This window comes from Sitophilus oryzae, unplaced genomic scaffold (genome assembly GCF_002938485.1).
Source record: "Sitophilus oryzae breed Bouriz unplaced genomic scaffold, Soryzae_2.0 scaffold_178_pilon_pilon, whole genome shotgun sequence".
Taxonomy (NCBI): domain Eukaryota; kingdom Metazoa; phylum Arthropoda; class Insecta; order Coleoptera; family Curculionidae; genus Sitophilus; species Sitophilus oryzae.
The window spans coordinates 507,276-521,683 of record NW_022146490.1 but is presented as its reverse complement, the minus strand read 5'-3'; the positions used below and the strand labels follow the sequence as shown (position 1 = coordinate 521,683).

The window sequence follows — 14,408 nt, the reverse complement described above, 5'->3', positions numbered from 1 at the left end:
ATGAGATAAACGGAATTTTATTAATGACAATAAAATTAAAATAAAAATAAAAAATTAATAAATTATATATTTTTCCTAACTTACAATTAAATATTATTACTATTAGTCCAACCTACAGTATTTTCACATCCTGTAACTGTAAAACTATGCATTTCCATACCCGTGTTTTTTCAATGAAGAATCAATGAGTACTTATTTGAAACTTTCGCAAGTTAATGTCATAAAATTTTTTTAAAGGTTGCTATTAGACTCGCGGATCAAGGCACATTAATAAAATTGCGTTTATCTCATCAAGGACGTCGTAAAATATCAAGAGACAATTTTTAACTTGACGAACAAGAGAAAAAAGTCAGTGGCGTACATGCTTTCTTTAGAAAAATCTTCCAGTGATAACCCATATGCACGTCCCTGGTAAATATGTCGACACATTTTTAGCTTTAAAATATATCGCATTTATAGTAACTTTTATCTTAAAAAATTCATTCGAAACGCTAAAAGTACTTGGAAGAAAATTATAATATATAGTATCTCTTTAAATAATTTTAGAAAAGAAAAAAATAGTACACAATTAGTATTGTAACTATTTTTAGCGACAATAAGGATAAGCTCTTATTAAACATGCTTGTTATTTTTATTAGAGCTTGAATAAAGAAATAAGACATGTCCCTGAGATTACTTGGCCTTCTAAAGATTTATTATCAATCATTTTTGACGTACAGTAATTTAACAGAAAAAAATTCCGCAAGTTTTTCATGCTTACTAATATTTTATTCCCTATTTAACAATTTTAAGAATCTGATAGTAATTATTGTAATACTATACTTGAGGGGAATTCTTAATAATCTGATTTCATCAAAGTGGTTATAAATAATTTAACATACATTTCTTTGTATAGTTTTATCTATATGCAACATAGCCATATATAGCCACTAATTGCTTTGCAACTTGCAGACAGCGATTGCCAGGTGCATTTCAATCTGTCTCACTAGGACGACATAACGTAAAACAGGAGACGAAAAAAATAACAAAATAACTAGGAATGAGCACGAATAGTTGTTCTTAAAACATTCCTTTCGTTTATTCCATCATTATTATTATTGATAACTAGAAATTATATTATTTCTTAATCATTATAGAGTAATCCAAACATTTGCCACTAAAAATCAAATAAAGAATTTTAATTAGGTATTCTTACAAAGTCAATATACACTTAGATATCATATGACAACATAGACTAATTAGAAACTAAAAACAAAATAGGGTTGCTTCTGCCAAATTCTCAGTTACTGGACAAACTATATCAGTTCTATGATGTAGTAACTTCATAGAGAACCTAGTTTAAATATATGTTCTTCCCGAAACTTCACTACATCTTCTTCGACAGGTGAATATTCTCAACGAAGATTCTTCTCAACGACAACTACGGCAAACTCTTCTGGTCCTTCTGCTGTTCTGACAAGTGTTTGAACACTAATTCTTGTCCAGTCTCTTAGGATTTCATCCACGACATCTGTCTTCTACCTTTCCCTCGTTTCCCTTCAATTTTACCTTTGACGATAAGGTCTTGATAAGGATGATGATTTCCTTTTCTTTATGATATTTAGAAGAAGCGTATAGTCTCTTGGTTCATGAGAGGTAATACGGATTCATTTGATATGTGCTCTGTCCAAAGTATCTTCAGCATCTGACAAAATAATCACATCTCAAAATCTTCGATTTTCCTTATTGTGGTCAGTTTCACGGTCCAGGACTCTATTCCATATAAGAGCAGAGAACTGTAGCATTTGACCATACGATATAGGGTGTTCAATGTTAGATCTTTATTTCAAAAGAATTGTTTTATTTTGTGGAATGTGCTACGGATCTGTCCTGTCCTGGCTAATATCTACATCCTGATCCAAATCCTCAGTAATCCAACATTCAAGATATCTGAATTTAACTACTTGTTCTATGTCATTGTGGTTTACTTTTATATTTGTTTAAATATTGGGATAAAGGGAAGAAGATCTTTCGTGTGTTGCCTTTTAGAGTGTGCTACGTTACGTCTATATGAAGTGATAAGATTTTTCTTCCTCGTGAAGTTTTATTCAGATCAACAACATGCCAGATACCTAAGTATTTGTAAGAAAAACAGACTAACTTGTTGATGTAGTAATAGTGAAAATAATGATAAATCAAACTATACTTTCAGAATCGATAGAATCAGACCTTTCAGATGGCTTATAATCTGATTCCCTTGGTGCAAATGGATCAGACTTTGTTTCATTATCATCCATTTTATGAAAAAAAACAAACAGAAGCAAGCTATAGCTGCTTAATGCGTGAATTATGACTTGGTTCATTTCTCTACTGGAAAAAACAATATTTTATAAACGTATCAAGACGATTATCTTAAAATAGTAGGAAATGGGACTTGGTCCATTTTAATTCTGATCACTCCATATAATATGACTGTTAAAATCAACTAATTTTCCTTCTGTTTTCCCAAGACGCCCATTACTATTCTCACCATCCACCAGCGCCTCTTCGGCGTCTAAGTAGGCTATGGAGACAATCTGATTCATACAAAGCGGCGCGCTCGACATCGTTGTTCATTTCAAATTCAACTGTTTTACCGCCCGGCCAGCCAACCGCGATCCAACGGCGCCAAACCATTTTACGCGTTCGCGCTTTCGCAAAAATCGCCTTGAAAATGATCTGAAACTCGCCCTTATGATCCTTAAGCCCTACTGGACCCTATTTTTTGTCCTAACGATATTTATTTTCGTTTATTACAATGTTTTTATGGTGCTGGACGTTTCGAATAGGGACGCGACATCATCATCAGGATTATCTGTTACGAATATTGTGGCGTATTCGTTGAAGAAGAGGGTGGAGTTGGACAGTGAGGAGTATTTCTGTGATAAAATTGAGAAGAGTGTGGATGAAAGTGATGGATATAGTGGGAAAAGTTGGAGAAGGATAAGAGATAGTGAAGTGTATGTGTATTCGGTTAACATGGATCGAAGATTGGAGCCTTATATTTATTTGAGAATTATAGCTATGATAAAAGGTAATAATACAGGGTGTTTCTTAATGACATGCTAATATGTAAGGGGGTGATTTTGGGACCTATTCGAAGAGAAAAACTTCATATGCATGTACGTCCTAAACATCTTAATTTCTGAGATACAGGGTGGTAATTTTTCTTAATAACTCTGATTTTATTACAGATATTTTTATAAAACTTGATACACGTCTTTTATATATCAAAATACATCTTTTGGTATACAAAGAATTTTATTTATTTCAACCAGTGTCGTCCATACGGGTTTTACATTGAATATTTTTCGAGAAAAACGTGGTACACCTCTGACTGGTTTTAAATTAAAAATTATTTTCAAAATTTCTATTCATTTCTAAACATTTTTTGTCTCTTGAATTTTTTCGTCCAGCGCATAGTTTTTGCTTAAAAATTAAAGTTAGTTTACTCAGGTTTTTTTGGTATATCAAAATAAGCATTTTGATGAATAGAAGGCGTATATCAAATATAACATTATCAGAGACATTTTGAAAAAAAAATAAAAAAAATTACCACCCTGTATCTGAAAAATTAAGATGTTTAGGACATATATATTCATATGAAGTTTTTTTCTTAGAATAGGTCCAAGAATCACCTCCTTAAATATTAGCGTGTCATTAAGGAACACCCTGTATACTGTGTTAAAGGGTGTTCTAATACAGACAAGTAACTAAGTTTATTAAAATTCTATTGCAAAAGGAAAAATTTGAAATATCGAAAAATAAATCTAGTTAAAAAGATTAGTTTCCTTGACAGTTCTTTAAGCAGCTAACTGTGATTTCTCTAAGGCTTTTTGTCCATTTATAAAGGAGTTGATAATACTTTATAATAAAATACGATAAAAAAGGCGTCAGGAATGGCTTAGAAAAGATCGCTGTCATTTTAGATTTTAAATGATGGGGAATTGTCATCAATTGTCATTTCTAGACCAACTGGCTGTCGTTTTTTTCGATCATATGATAGGTACTTCCAATCTAAAACCATGAGTTATTTGCGATTTTTCAATTTTGAGAGGCTAAATTATATAAAAAATGAGTTGAAAGATGGCCACGTTTCAAAAATAACTCTGTATAGAATGTCATTATGGTATATTTAGAATGGTAGCTTGATGGCAAACTCACAACTTTACTGTAAAATATATATAAAAAGCCACCGCGCATACTTTTTCAGGAAAAAACATCTTTTTCCGAAGCTGGACTGCCAAAAAATGTTTTTTATCACGCATCAAGCTATGGAGGCGCACAAAATCTATTGTGCTCTAATAATCTAGTTGGCGAAAATACAGAATTTTATGTTAGTGTCATAAATGATATTTGACAATAAGCTTCCTAAAAAAGGTATATGTTTAATGTATATATAAATTAAAATATAATTATAAAAAAAATAAATATAAAAATAATTTATATATAAATTTTAAATTAATTAACTTTATCGGATTTATTTTTCATTGATGCCCTCTAACGGATAAACGAAGCACTTTTGTATAAAGGTAAATTATGTACAATTAATTTATTGTTCCTTACCTAGTTGTTCTATGTCCACGGAATATTGGAACGCCCTGTATAAATATTATAAAGGCATCTTTCGTAATATTTAAATACATAAAAATTATAGATTTTCTAAAAAAACATGATCAGATTTCAATAAAATAGGTTAAATAAACTTGCGAAGGTTGAAATACTACGACTTCTAAATTTTTTATTAGACTATATAGTACGTTTTTTTAGAATTATTACTCTAGATGTTGCTTAGTTCAAGGCCAAAGCAGATCATTACATCCCCGAAAAATTCGTAGCTCATAATTTTATAGAGCTGAAGATAATGATATATACTTACCGTCAATTACGGAACTGTGAAGTGCCTTCCGCCTTCTGTGTTAAAAATAATAAGACTAAACAGTATTTTTTGATTCGAAATATATATTTTTAACTTTATAAAAACGGCACTTTCAACATAAAAAAAGCTAATAACGGAAAATGAAGCTTTTTGAGAAACTAATTTGGAGGAAGAGATTGGAGGAGACCTATGTCCAACGATGGACCGAAGAGGCTGGATAGATAGATAGATAGACTGTTAAAATTGCCTTAAATTTTTGTATTCCTTTTCATAAGTTATTCGGGATTTAAACGGAAGTAGTTTGGATATGGCGTTTGTCGCCTCAGCCTGAATATCTGTTGGTAATTTACTTATTTCAATTTGAGCCATTTCTGGCTCCAATTCAATCAGCAATCGACACGAAAGAGAATTAAAAAATATTGACTCAAAACTGACAACTAAAGAGACAGCTTTATTTATTTGTCAAATTACATAGAAACCAACGCCAACCCAGCACAATATTTTTTCTATTCGTAATAAATTCCTTGAAATAATAATTTCTGGATATTTTTTAAAACGTAATTCGCTATGGAAAAAAATATTGTTTTATACACGACGATAAAATTGCATTATCGTCTCCCGAAATTCTTCTCTTCTGTCGACGATAAAATACAATTTTATCGTCTTATATAAAAAATAACTATTAATTAGATCACACTCTATAGGTATGCTGTATGCTGTTTTAAATTAACATTAAAAAAGAATAAAATACAAACTCTTAATTCTATGAAACGTATTTATGGCGACTTAAGTAGATTCTAGTTTGTCACCAGCTTTTTTTATTCTCTTTTATCCCATTTTGCTATAAGTATATAATTAAAGCCGTATATAATGAGGAAGAGCTGTAAGACGCGTATGGATTAGCTATAGAATTTTAATAGCGCCTCTTTGAAACTATCGAGTTTCATAGGTTGACGCATTTTGAATTTTAATAACCCCTAAGGTGACTGATCGAATTTAAAATATGTGCCTTAATATATTTATAAATAGATAACCTATTATTGTGTACACCGAGAGAAATTTAGCTCATTTTTAACTCTTTTATTTGCTTCACTTGTATGTATTGATGTAACGAAATATTTGAACGTTAGATTCAGCGAACTTAAGATCCCAGAGTAAATTAAAACTTTGTACAGGGTGTTGTAAATTTGACTTAATGTTTGATGTGAATTTTAAGTTACCTATTATAAGTTATAATAAGTATTTATTAACACAAACATCCGATACGCTACTGAAGCAGGTAAGTCAAATTAACGTATCTAAATTCTTTGACATCTAATCTTTGACAAGTAATAAATAAAAGCTAAAATGCAAGAAAGATATATAATTTAGTTAATTTAAGTGAATTTCATAAATGATCGGTTTACTACACGTATGTATATTATCCTTGAATATTATATAGTCACTTACTAGCGAATCTACCGCACGCTACACAACCAACTATTTTAGAATCTTTTTCGATAAATCGCGATAGTGTCACTGTTAATTTAAGTTTTGCCACAATTTCCATCTAGATTTACTACCTTTATACAACTATCAATAGTAAAATAAATAATAAATAACATAAAATAAGCTCCGTAAAGACTGACAAATCCACAAAATTTCAAATCAAGTTCAAATGTGTCAAATGAATCGTCAAACAGAACTATCAAGGATCCCCACCCTAGAGTGCTTTTATGGCGCTTTTTCCGCCCACCATGCATGAATACATGGATAGCATTATGCTCCTTCCTTAGTCTTCTTATTCAAAGATATAGCCTAAACGTCAAATTTAGTGATTGCTACAGCCACTGTACCATAAAGAGAAGACATGTGGCTATCTATGTCAAAAATTAAATTGTCGGAATGTCATATAATAATAGCCGCAGCTGTCATGGAATTGAGCGATTAAAAAATTATCATAAATCATTTTTTTTCAAATGGAAATCCACTTTTTTTCTTTCATCTTACATTACTTATTAAGATTCGAAGGCCCCCTAAAAGAGGGGGCCCGGGGCGGACCGCCCCTTCCGCCAACCCTTAGTTCGCCACTGGATGGGACCATATTAGGAAATTAGCACGGATGACTTGGGGACAACAATGGGCCCAACTACAAAGAGAGTATCTAAAAATAAGCGAGGGAGCTACACTAAATTGGAAATGGTTGAATAAGCTGAAAATGATGATGGTGCTGATGAACTCCAGTTCCGGACACCTTTATTAGCCATAGACACCCTGTATATATTGAAAATTAGAGCTGATTAGAGTATATGATTTGGAGTTAATTATATTTTAAAGATTTTTTTAGTGTGTATGTGAGTGTTCTGCAGAATTTCATTACCCTAAATCAAATCTTTTATAGCATCAATAATATAAACTTATTACCTTGTTTTTCTCTTCGCTTGATTAGCTTGGACGTTCCACAACATAAAATTTAATAACATTATATATTCTAGCGTGTGCAATGAAACGAGAATATTTTTAGCGTAAAATCGCAAAATGAACGCTACAGTACCTTGTTATGGTACATAAATAAGTTCAATATTATCGATTAGTATCTCCCAGTGGCAGTTACATATTTTTATTCGACATTAAAAGATATAATACATTGCTATATGTATGGTAATAGCAAAAATGTCTTCCTTTTTCTTCATGAAGAATAAAAAAAATATTAAAAATAAATTAAGTCTTACGGTTATCTTGATGGTAGTGGTACTAATGACACTAATGAATATATACATAGCAAGTGAAGGGTATAAGATTAATAAATAATTAATGTTGCATTTAAGATGCTAATTAATCCTATACATGTATTGATAAAAATATACTTAATTTAAATAAGAAGCATATTTTTACCGAATATTAGTAGCTAAAGTTCGTGATTAAATTTATTTAAAGATTAATTTTCAATTCAATATTCAAGATATTTATTTGTGAACTTCCTGCTGAGATTAACTACTGTCATTTTCTTCCTTTTGCTATAGGCTCAGCAGATAGGTGGTGTGTTTCCCCTTGCTCCTCCATACACAATCTACAGGGTGGTCCGAACTGTATTCCGGAAACTTCGGCAGCATATTCTACAGATCAAAATAAGTAAAAAAGTTCGTATAAATGTATGTTCTAAAATGCTTAGTTTCGGAGATACAGGGTGTAGAAGTTTCATTTTTATTTCGATTTTTTCCAAATAATTTCTGAAGTAACGTCAATATTTGGATGAAAATTGGTATCTGGGAGTTTCGTGACACGAGAAATTTGATTTTTATGTCGTATTACTCCTATTTGTGTAGGGGCGCCACCTACATGTGTTTTAACTGTTTTGAAGAGTAATAACTTTTCGACCGTACCTGTATAAAACCACTGACTAAAAAAATATACATTTGCATGACTGTTTATGTAAAAAATATCTCTTGGTAAAAATCGCTACGAGCAACCGTTCTCAAGATATTTAGAATGGAAATAGTCAATATATGTCATTATTGACAAAAAATAAGCTTACGTTGAGTATACCTAGTTATTTGACTGAAATAATAAATTTTTATTTTTTTTAAATTAATCATAAGTTTTCTGCGAAAAAATGATGATTAAACAGTTTCTTTTGAACTTTTGATACAAAAAGATTTCAAATTTATGATTTCAGTCTAATTACCATTTAGTTAACATGTTTAATTTATGTCAATGATCACCAGTATTGATCATTTCGATTCCAAATATCTCGAGAACCATTACTCGTAGCGATTTTTACCAAGAGAACTTTTTTATGTAAAAAAAGTCGCAAATGTACATTTTTTTACTCAGTAGTTTTATACATGTACCGACGAAAAGTTATTACTCTTTAAAACAGTTAAAACACATGTAGGTGGCGCCACCTACAAATGGGAGTCATATTGACATCAAAATCAAATTTCTAATGTCAAAAAACACCCATCCACCAATTTTCATCCAAATATTGACGTTACTTCAGAGATTATTTGGAAAAATAGAAATAAAAATGAAACTTCTACACCCTGTTTCTCCGAAACTAAGTATTTTAGGACATACATTTCTATGAACTTTTTTACTTATTTTTATCTGCAGAATATGCTGCCGAAGTTTCCGGAATACAATTCGGACCACCCTGTATATGAGGATCATGCCCACCCGAAAGATTTGCGGGGATACACCGCAAAACGCAACTGACCCACATTTTGTAGATCGTTGTGTCGCGATCCGATGTTCACTACTTCGTCCAGTATAGCCTCTTCTAGAGACGTTTGCTAGTCGGTGGTTAGAGCAACCTCTGGGAAATCCTCTGGCAGCACCGCCATTTTCACTTGTACATCAATAGCGGCAAAGCTGGTGATACGTTCCTGCTTGCCTCCCGGTGTTGGACGGCTTTCCATACTGGCTTTTTTCTCTCCCTGCCGGAGAAGAGGTGAGAGGTTCTCGCTCCCTCTCTTGCCCTTTGATGGAGATGAGTCAGGTTGTTTCTTGGTTTCTTTACTCTCCCCTTTTCGGAGGAGTGTTTTCGCTTTTGCTTCCTCGAGAGCAAGATCTTCGTGGAGCAGTCGGAGGTATCTCCGTGCTTCATGAGTCAGGTTGTTTCTTGGTTTCTTTACTCTCCCCTTTTCGGAGGAGTGTTTTCGCTTTTGCTTCCTCGAGAGCAAGATCTTCGTGGAGCAGTCGGAGGTATCTCCGTGCTTCTGCTCCGCTAAGACCTACTCTCAGAGGATCGTCTAGCCTGCCTGGTTGACCCAGGCCGGGTAGACGAAACGGTAGCTTGTGTCGCTTATTGGGTCTAGAGGTAGGCTCCCGACCCTTGCTGGAGAACGTGGTAGCTTGTGAGTTGTGTGCCTCTTGTAGTTTCCTTTAGATTTGGTCCCTTGGAACTTTCATTTGTAATATTGCCAGTGTCGCTAGGGGGCTTCCCACAGTTTTACCGGTGGTGTTTTTAATACTAGATCTCATAGTGTCCCCACGAGTAGCTAGGGATAGCCGGTCCACTTCTACAGAGCCCCGCATGTAGAAGTAAGGGGGTGCCCCCTGATGCCCCAAGGTTGAGGCCAGTAATGGCTAGTCCTCTATCTAGCCACGCAACCCTTTGACCTGGTCCCGCCATCGTAGGATTTAGGTTTTTGGTGAGGTTGTCTCCTCTTGGTCCAGGCGGTTAAGCCAAGATGCCCCACACCCTCTCCGCGAGACATGACCACAATCAGTAGAGGGTGCCTGGTATGGTGGAGAGGGGTAGCCCCGTCCGGCATCGTTATATATCTTGGTGCAATTCCCTGGCCACGACACTACGGCCAGGGACAAGTCGATGAGTGAGATACTTGTTAGACCAAGCCAAGCGCTAGGGGGATTCCCCCCAGCACCTAACCAGGAGCTTCCCCACCAACGACAAGGTCTTGCATCTCCTAGGGGAAGATTTATATCTATAGAATCCCTCACTGAAGTTTAGTACTCTATTTTTGACTCCCTGTATATATAAAACCACTTTAATTTTTTTTATATTTAGCATAAAACTAAATATTAATTAACATTAAATAACTCATTTATTACATAATTGCACACGAAAAAAATCCCAATACAATCTTTTATTATTTAATATATTCCTAAATTAGTTCATCACTCAATTATTTCTAGAAGTTTTTAATCCTCTACGGTAATTATTAGCTGTTCCAATCAAAGAGAATATTCAAAATACCGAGCCAAAAAAACTTTATAAGTTTGAGTTAATTATAGTTCGGAAATTATCACCTGTTCCCCGGCCAATTAAGATAAATGAACTCTCATAACCATCATAAGCGACTCCAAATCAATTATTAAGCATAAAAGATGCTCGATAATTACGTAGAACAGAAGAAGCCAATCCGGTGGGAAATAATAATATATTATTACGAAAAATAGGGCTGTTATTTCGAAAACCTGTTAAAAAAAATGACGTGGCTCTGAAAATAATTATTGTATTATAATAGTCGCAATTTAAATGGCAAACGAAAAAGGATATTTCTTGTTGAAAAGTTGATATAAGTATCTGTGTCCTTAATATTAAATGCTTACTTAAAAATATATCACACTATATAAAAGTATAAATCGGCCCTTAATATACAGGGGACTTACTGTTGCAGAAATATACACATCACGGGTCATAATAGTGTCATATTTCAGACATTTTTACAAAATCTACACCCGCATATTTAGGTAAAATATTTTTGCTTAGATACAAGATAATTCAAAGTTCTATTTTTCACATTAAAATTTTAGTTTTTTAAATGAAATCCTGTATATTTTTTGCTCATTAGTTTGCCATTAATCTTGCACGGTACAAATATCAAATATGTAATATATATAGATATTATATAATAGTTTTTGAAATATGGTCAGTTTTAGAGTAACTTTCTACATATTTAAAGCCTTCTCAAAATTGTAAAATCACAAAGCTTTGATGCTTTTGAATTTTAAAAAAGTTACTAAGAAATTTAGAACTTATTCTACAGTATGTCCTCGGAGTAAAGACATACAAGAGGATTTTTTTTATTAGACTCTTTGAGAAAAAAGAATTCTTCATATAAATGTTTACTTATTCCTATGTTCCTATTATGGTTAATCTCATTTATACTTTTCCAACAGGCTAAAAATATAACGTTAATTAAAATTAATAATAAATAAATAATAAAGAATAAAATCGAAATTATATTATGTATTTTTCTGAAAAAGTCAATAATAAAAGTTTTTCCTCTGGTAAAGACAATAGGGTAGATAGGTACATATATTATATAGTTTTCTTTCCCCTATAAAATAAAAAAAATCTTTTACTTACCTTATGAACTTAACTAATAAATTTTGTATTGTTTTGTAGGTTCTTGGAATGGTACAATTTACTGTCAATTTTTATCCACCCACGGACATATAAAAGTGATTAAATCTACTGTTACGCCCATATGGTTCACCGAGTGGGATAAAGAGGACAAGAATGTTTACTATAATCCCACATTTATTTCATGCAGGTAAGCACAAAGCTTCTGGTAAGCAAACACATAAGGAGAAATTAAATATGTATTCTTCATTAGCACAAATAGATAGTCATGAGAAATAAATTAAACATTAGGTTTGTTTGAATGTGAAAGACATTCATAAACCGTTCCATGAAATTGAATGGTTCATGGATGTTCTTCCACGCTGAAAAACAAATAAACTTAAATTTAAAACAAATGTCTAATAATCAAAATATCAGTCAATATTATTTGGAAAACACTCTAGGTCGAAAATATAGAGAGACAAGTTTCTATAGCTGCTGCCTATATACTGGGTGCGTCTCAAAAGTGGCACATCCCCTATAACTTTTTTATTCTTTCAGATAAAAAACAAGATTTGGTATGTTAGTATATGACACACATAAATTAGGATCGATTGACGTATTCAGTTGTTTTTGGTCACTTCCTATTTCACCGGAAATTACTACAACTTTTGATTTTTAAATGATACCCTCCGTATTTTTTTATTTTATTCGATAGAAAATGTCACATGTCAACTTTTGACATTTTCGCTTTAAAAAAAATCGTATTTTAAATTTCAATCTAGGGCGACATGACGTTATGATGTGTTAAAAACATTAATTTTTAATCATGGAGCCTTGGAAAAATAGATTTAATCGTCTAGTGTTTTTCGTGTCTTGTTCTGGCCAGTTAAAAGATGCCCAAATCGTATTTTTAATCATATTTCACTTTTTTTCAAATGGAACGAGGGTGGCTCATTAGCATATTTGGAAAAAGCAATTTTTTTCGAATAATTTGGTACCACACACTTGTATTTCGAGTCAATTTGTCGTTATGATCCGCATGTTACAATTTTAAATAAATCATATGAAAAAATGTCAAAAGTTGACATATGATATGTCATTCTACTCAGAGTGTCATAAAAAACACTGGGGGTACCATTTAAAAATCAATAGTCATTTCCGTTGAAACAATCTTAATTTATGTCATATACAAACGTACCAAATCTCGTCTTTTTTATCTGAAAAAATAAAAATGTTATAGGGGTGAGCCACTTTTGAGACGCACCCGGTATATCATCTTAATTCTTTTTAAAACACAATTGAAGCAAATATTCAACATACAGTATTTTTTACCACTTTTATCTTTTAGTTTCTTGTGTAAGAAAATACATCTCACTTTTTTTCATATTTTGTAACATATTTCTCAAAAATATTTACAAAATACATTGAAATCATTATACAAAACGTTTGATTTTAGGGTACCACATATTTTCAGTTCTGAAAATGCTCCAAAAATATTTTTATCTACCAAACCATGTGAAATATCAAGTCAAGCTTTCCACGTATATTTAACCAATGATACAGAGATTAGAAACTTTACTGTATGTGTGAAACCCATGAATTTTCAAGCAGATATTTCAAATTATCTAGTTCAATGGATTGAAATGAACAAATTACTTGGAGCAGAATATTTTCATATATTTTTAGGAAATATTAATGAAAATACCAGGAAAATACTAAAATGGTAATACATATATTAATACATTTTTTTATTAAAACTGTAAAAGCATTTATTTCATTTTTCATATCTATAATATACCTCTATACGTAAATATCTATTTTATTTTAGGTACAAATCAACTTCTCCAAATATGTTTAAATTGGAAAATTTTGAATTAATTGACAGCTTTCAATATTTGCCCACAGATCTCATTAGAAAAACATGGCAAAGACGCAGATACGAAATAATTTCATACAACGAATGCTTTTATAAGAACCTAAATTCAAAATACATCATTCCCTTGGATATTGATGAAATAATCCTACCAAAAACCGCAGATACTTGGAGAAATCTAGTGCATAATTTACATAACTATGCCTCCCTGTCAATTAGAAACGTCTATTTCTTCACTGAAGATACATACACTTCGAACAAGTCAGTTTTCTTCAACTATATCTACAGGACAGGCAAGATGAACCAAATAGGCGAAAATACCAAAAGTTTTATACCTACTAAAAACGCCTTGACTGTATTTAATCACTACTCGCTGCATTTGCTGAGACCCGGTATAAGGAAGAACTATTTCTTTCCTTTTGAAGACGCCCAATTAAACCATTACAAGGAATCATGTGACGCTGTGATATTTCCGGAATGTTCTACCTACCTTTCTAGTCCAAAAGTCGTAGATAAAACTATTGTTAAGTTTAGGAATAAGTTTAATGAGAATTACAAAAATGTACTGAAGAAAATAAGTTATAATAAAATACTGTAGTGTATTATAATTTTTTTATTTGAAGTAATAATAACCCTCATTCTAGTGGCTGACACAGAAAGTTATTTAGACGCAGTTGTTTTCTGTTAAATTTTGGATGACATTGGTGTCTCTGTTACAAAATGCGTTCATGTGTCGGCGGTACGGCACCCAGGTTTAGCTTCCATATAGCATATTGGGGGTTATTATTGCTCGGTACATTGCCTGTTTTTTAATTTTCAGAATGCTCTCGAGGCACTGCTAATTC

General features: G+C 32.3%; 1 protein-coding gene across 1 annotated transcript; it reads left to right on the top strand.

Moving 5' to 3' along the window:
* The first annotated feature begins 2,614 nt into the window (after positions 1–2,614).
* On the top strand, positions 2,615–14,165 carry LOC115882603. Its single transcript, XM_030900796.1, has 4 exons — positions 2,615–3,052; positions 11,751–11,898; positions 13,147–13,413; positions 13,519–14,165. The coding sequence occupies exons 1-4, from the start codon at positions 2,713–2,715 to the stop codon at positions 14,159–14,161; spliced, it is 1,398 nt and encodes a 465-aa protein (XP_030756656.1). The 5' UTR covers positions 2,615–2,712; the 3' UTR covers positions 14,162–14,165.
* Positions 14,166–14,408: the final 243 nt, after the last annotated feature.

Bases quoted from the DNA above. Each gene is read 5' to 3' on its own strand.
- LOC115882603 (XM_030900796.1), top strand. From the start codon at position 2,713: ATGATCCTTAAGCCCTACTGGACCCTATTTTTTGTCCTAACGATATTT. The intron at 3,053-11,750 runs GTAATAATACAG...ATTGTTTTGTAG, and splicing joins AATTATAGCTATGATAAAAG to GTTCTTGGAATGGTACAATT. The intron at 11,899-13,146 runs GTAAGCACAAAG...GTTTGATTTTAG, and splicing joins CCCACATTTATTTCATGCAG to GGTACCACATATTTTCAGTT.